Here is a 6,538-nt window from a genome sequence, read left to right as displayed (position 1 = left end):
GAATTGACAGGCTTGTAAAAGGTGTGAGATGGTCAGTCGCATACAAATAATAAGTGTGATGGTCACTGGAAGGAAGCAGTGATGTGAAGTTTTATTTATGACACACGGGTAAAATAACTGTCAGAGTGGGTAAAGGAAAAAACATAGCAACAAGCAAAGGATAATAAAAGAAACCTTTTTCTTTTCTCTCCAGTAACAGGACTATGGACCTGAGCCTACGCGATGCACTGGGTGGGGGTGGAGGTGGGGTCCCTGGTGGGGCTCCCGCTGAAGCCCTGCTCAAAAGAGACTTTGTAGCCACGCTGGAGAAAGAGAGCTATGATGACAAAGTGGGAGAGTCTGTCTCCAAGAGCGACTACCGACCCTTACTGGATGGAAAGGACACCAAGAGTGGTGAGTCGCAGTGATTGTGATGCTGTTTTTCCAATGTAATGTTGATCCCTATAGGGAAGCTCTCTTTACTGGAGGAGGCCAGAATTGAGTTGGCTGGTAGGTTGGAGTAGTTTAGGTGAAGTTGACCTCTAGTTTTAGGGGTGTAAACTGACTGAAACTGACTATTTGACTGCAGAGTGTGTGTTCACTGCACTCTTGAGGGACCATACCAGTGTTTTTCTATGTTTAAGCCAAATAAGTACTCTTCGCTTACACCTTCCATCAGTGCTGGACATTTCCCAAAGCATTCAGCCACATTGTAGCGTGTAGCTAAAAATTCGGAAATGTTAGCTGATACCCCCACCTTAAAATTCAAAGCAATAACACATACTATGTGGCAACAGAATGGGGAAGCTCTGTTGTTAGATCTTCACTTCATCACATGAGTGCACCATCAGGAAAGATTCACAGATCACTCCACCATTGTAACCCTATGCAACTTCTAAAATTAAGTAACTTTAACAAAAAAACAATACGGACATGTGTTTATTTATTGTTTTTAGCAAGTTCAAGTTAGTGAAAATGAAGTGAAACAAATGGGGCTCATGGAAGGAAGGTAAAAATACATTTGAAAAATTAAAGCACCACTTTAATTAATGGGGAAATGTCAGTTAAGCAACTTGTCAGCACACTAGCCCTTTTCACACAGAGACTCTGCATTATCTCCACAGTGGAGGTTCGCCAATTCTCCGAGATTTGTTTGTTCACACAGAACCAAGTAGCTCCGGCGTAAAGCCGCAGCAGTGTGTGTCAATTCATACAGCACTCCGGCACTGCAGATCCAAAAGAGGCGTGACGGTACACGTCATGATGATGACGTCTGTGTGGTTTTTTTCAATGTGTTTCCCCTGGTGTCCTCCTGTTAATCTAAACATGTACCAGCTGACTGTTTCTCATCATATGGATGCTGTTATAATATGTAGTGATTGGGATCCTGACCCACCATGCATCCTGGAAAGTGACAAAGTTAAGTTTTTTGCTCTAAATTACATAATTACATAATCGCCATCAGTAAACAGGACGCTGTCTGACTCTCTCAGTCGCGGAGAGGGATGCTGTTTTCTGGGGGAAAGTTCACTGAAGTCTCGGTCAGGAGGGCTGACTGTCGCAGTGATTTTTTTCAAGACAGTAACTACAACAACACAATAGTGGAAGGAGACAAACACATCATGAATTAAAGTTTTTTGCCGGGACAGACGATGTTTTTCGGGCAGAAATGTGACAAAGAGTCAGTAGGACAGACAGGATGACAGACACTTCTCCACATATGCAGTATGCAGAAATGCAGTATTTTCTTCCTCATATAAGTTGCCAAAGACACGACCAGTTACTACGTTACTTTTTGGTCATGTAACGTTGCTTTGCAGGTCATTTCTCTTTTATTTGATGAGTGAAGGATCTGTTTAGTTATCAGACTGTGAACACCATCAGATCGACACCCCTGCTCCGTGCCGCCAGCTTATCCATTCACACAGACGCCGGTTCGCCTCTGCTGCGCCTCTGATACTACCTCCGGAGGCGCATCAGAGGCGCAGTGAAATTTCACCCTTCACCGCATCTGAAACTTTCACACAGAGGAGGATGCGGCGAATTGGTGCAGGATCCCCACACTCAAAGGGCAGTGTGAATGGGGCTAGTGTTTACTGTGCAAAACTACAGGCCCTTAAATGGAATACCCCATTTACACTGGTCCGCATAATCACAATACTGATTTCTTATGAATATTCAACCTTCATATGAAAATATCATAAATTAAACTTGAGTTAAACTTTGATGTAGCAGGTATGAATACAAAGCTGATGACATACTGTATTGGTTGTGAAGGATATTGAAGGAATAGTTCATTCTAGAACGAAATTCAGTCATTATCGACTCACCCTCATGCTGATGAGAAGTCCGGTGTAGTTTCTTATTCCTCAAAGTGCAGCTGGAGACCCGCGGGGGTACCCTCCTGCAGCAAAAATCCATATAACAAGCGTAAATGGTGTCCGAGACGAAAAGGTCCATAAAACTACACAAAAACTTTGTAATATTCCTCCATACTGCTCGTCCGCTGCAATCCAAGTGTCTTGAAGTGGCAACATCCAGAGTTTACTCGAAATGACGTAATTTAGTACATTTTTCTAGCCTAAACAGTCACTATGCTATATTTGCCTGGAGGCACGCTCCGCGTTCACGCAAGTCTCCCTCACAGTGTTTGCACTATGGATGCCATGCCAGACAAGATCAACGAGAACTTGCGATAGATACACACTGGTATTTACATCCAGCTGTGAGCGACCGAGCGACACACACACACAAGAGGGATCTGCCTGCACTAGTGATTTGAAACTTTGAAACTCACAGCTGGATGTAAATACCAGTGTGTATCTATTGCGAGTTCTGTTGATCTTGTCTGGCGCGGCTTACGTAGTGCAAACGCTATGAGGGAGACTTGCGTGAACGCGGAGTGTGCCTCCGGGCAGATATAGCATAGTGACTGTTTAGGCTAGAAAAATGTACTAAGGAACGTCGTTTCAAGTAAACTCTGGATGTCGCCACTTCAGGACACTTGGATTGCAGCGGACGAGCAGTATGGAGGAATATTACAAAGTTTTTGTGTAGTTTTATGGACCTTTTCGTCTCGGACACCATTGACGCTCCTTATATGGATTTTTGCTGCAGGAGGGTACCCCCGTGGGTCTCCAGCTGCACTTTGAGGAATAAGAAACTACACCGGACTTTCATCAGCATGAGGGTGAGTCGATAATGACTGAATTTCATTCTAGAATGAACTATTCCTTTAAGGTCACTGTAAAGTCACAAAACCTACTACAAGTCCCAATAGAGTGCTGCAGGGATGACACGTTCTTGTATTCTCGCTCTGATTCAACACAAAGCCTATGGGACTTCTCTATTGGATTTTGGATCATTGTAGAAAATAAGCTCAAATGAACCCCACTTAAAGAAAATCACCAGAAGTTGAAAGCTAACCCCATAAACACTTCATCATAACTTGGTCAATCTATAAGTTGCAAAGTTAGAGTTAGAATAGTTTGCAACTAAAGCTGGCCTGTAAAGAGAGAGTGAGTAGGTGAGTCTCCTTGTTCAGTGTGAGGATGCTTAATGTCCACAACAACCTCTGTAGTCTCACTTTTTAGCAACCACCTTTTTTAAGACTCTTGCACACATTATAATTCACATGTGGGGTATTAACTGACATTTTTTGTTGTTCAAGAAAACGTCAACATTTCTTAACCACAGACATTCAGACATCTTACTGAAAACCCCTTTGACTTTGAGAAAAGTGAACTGGAAGTGCAAAACTGCTTACTTACTTCCATGTTTTAGGACTCATTCCTGCAGCACTCTGCTGGAATATTATACAGAACTTTAATGATTTAGTAACGTTGATAGCATTTGCCACCTGCTTATGTTATATAAGTCTTGCTGAATTATATAACACACCTCCTGCAGCTTTCATGAAAAATATGATAGAATAAATCAATAACAAATATCACATTTAGGGTAGATGTTTGTATGCACACAAATATGGCATTGGCTCAGTAATACACTTAAAGGGGTACACCATAGATTAGTGGTTTATCAACATATAAAGTTGTCAGACCGGCAAGAGACGATTTTTTATGGCCTGAATTGTAGCAGCAGAGGCGGAAATATCCTGACTTTCAGTCTCAGGAATGGATCAAGCTTCAAAAAAACTGGATCCTACCCTACACCTACCATAAAACATTTGTAGTCTCCATGGAGAAGCTGAGATAACCCTTATGACATCTCTATGACAGCATCAGGGTTAATTCCTTAAACTTGAACAAGTTCATCCATAGCCATAAAAGACTTTATACAGCTGTTTTCACAGTCAGACCCCTTGTTGCGAGACTAACCATTGTGTAAAATGTGTTTCTTGGGACGAGGCAGATAATTCCGATAGTAAGAACAAAAATTGCCATAAAATTAAACCTATTAAGTTTTTGATTTTGATATGAGTTTAGAGTTTTTACGTGTAAACCTCTTCTACAATGCCATTTCAGAAAGATAGGTTTCACTCTAGGTATACATGCCTACCTTACCAGAATGAAGTGGATGACAGACAGAAGAACAGGGTGAGCTGGGAGATTAAGAGAGATGTAATATAGATATAGAGCAAACTGGAGGGTCTGTAGGACAGAGCGAAGGAAGTAGGAGTCCAGACTTGAGAGTTAAATAGAGCACACACAAAAGCCCTGTAGACACACTGAGACATGGATTCTTATATGGAAGGGGGTTTGTTCAATCCTCAAGGGGAGAGGGATTGTTTTTGTGAACAAGGGACTGTAGTAGTTTCTATTCTGATGAGGGAATGTCTGCGTGTTGGTGCTTTATTCCTCTGTTGACCAGTACCATTGAGGAAAGACCACCAGTATGTTGATGTTCATGATACAGCCAATGTCAGGGACCATAACTGAATTGATCATAGTTTAAAACTGCTATATAAATAACAATTGAAAATGTCGCGCAGCACATTTTTTAAGTAGTTTGGAACTTTGTAAAATCACTGGATCAAGTGCAAACGTTGTGGATATGATGGCTTCTATCTGTAGTGTATACCTGTGGTAATGTTAGAACTGGTGCTCATTATAATTAAGAGCACATTTCCCATAAATCCAGTCATTTTGGATTGCTAAGATGACATTGGCTTTTACTACTTTATTTTAGGGCTGAATAACTTGAGGAAAATGTCTACTTTTCTGATCAATGCTGAAATTGTGAATTTAAATTCAACTCTGTTTTGGTGATGTACACAGTTTTCAATGAGATAAATAATAATAATAATAATGAGAAATTGTAATTACAGATGTCTTTTTTGTACAATTTTATTTCAAAGAAATTTGAACTTATTTGCTGCTAAATGGATATTACATACATTGACATTTTTATTTATTTGCTTATACTTTAATTTTTCTCTGGTTAGTCACATCTAAAAATGTAAGTAGTTTCTGATATCTGACTGTCAACTGTAGCTGCTTTAGCTAACTTTAGCTTCACAGACTGACAGGACAAGCTAGCCTACTTCACACAATCAAAAGCAGGTCCTAATTTCAGACTTTAAAGTTTATAAGATTAAAAGATGGTATAACATGCTTTGAAGTTAAACTTTAGGGTTCCAACGATTTTTCACTTTCTACCAGTTTAAGTCATTTACACGTAAACTCTAATGAGCTAACTGCCAGCTACTTCTGAAAATGATATATCCTAAAGCGATCACTTCTTCACAATCTAGAGAGAAACCACTTGTTTTTTTCCTACATTATAATACTGAGTGGTGTTTCATTTTGGAGCTCATTGTATCAACTCATCGAATAAACAGTAATAAGTTGCTGCTGGCTAAACCAGCTGGGGCAGTTGTCTTTAGAACTGCAGAGAAAATGTACTGCTTGATTATATGTTTAGCTTAAACTTAAATGTTGCTCTTTCAAATCATGATTTTGATATAAGGTAAAATATTCAGCTCAACTATCCAATAATGCCAGTTTTTCACTGAAGATATATATATATATAGATATTCATATTGTCACTACATTATAAACAATTACAATGCAGTGATAATTTATTCCTGGTAGGTTTAACATGCACTGCTTTAATGAGGCTCTTTCTCTAGAACAGTGACATGATGTGTTAATATTTAATGTTGGTTTCAACAATATGGGGAGCAGCATACTGAGAGATGTTTTGCATTGTTGTAGGGCCTTTGGCTAAGAATGAAAATGGTTGAAATTAAAGAGGTCATGTGATTTAAATTTTACTTAAAGTCTACAGCAGTCCATTAATGATCCTGGATGTCTTCTTTTGTTAGTATCATTGTACAAAATACGGACACTAGCTCTTCAGATTCCACTGTGTGTTTCAGGGCTACAGGGATCCCCTAGGAGTGTGTGTGTGCTTTGAACATTAAGTGTAATTGCTTCGACACTTTGGCCAGCCCTGTCTAGACTTAAATTAGCTGTAAAACCGCCTTTCATAGTCTTTATCTCTCAGGCTTGCTGTCTTCATTATTCTAATCATCTTCTTTCATTCTATCCGTATTTCTTTCCCATATTACATTATATGTACTGCATTTTTCTTTTTT

At 39.8% G+C, this 6,538-nt stretch overlaps 1 protein-coding gene across 1 annotated transcript in view; it reads left to right on the top strand.

Moving 5' to 3' along the window:
* The first annotated feature begins 203 nt into the window (after nt 1-203).
* LOC141017353 (uncharacterized) overlaps nt 204-6,538 on the top strand; it is an 86,764-nt gene continuing 80,429 nt past the window's right edge. The window contains exon 1 of the mRNA XM_073492034.1: nt 204-393. Within this exon, the coding sequence (XP_073348135.1) occupies nt 204-393 (190 nt within the window). The remainder of the gene's footprint in view (nt 394-6,538) is intronic.

The sequence above is a fragment of the Pagrus major genome, chromosome 21, assembly GCF_040436345.1.
Source record: "Pagrus major chromosome 21, Pma_NU_1.0".
Taxonomy (NCBI): Eukaryota; Metazoa; Chordata; class Actinopteri; order Spariformes; family Sparidae; genus Pagrus; species Pagrus major.
This window is presented reverse-complemented; position numbering and strand designations above follow the sequence as displayed.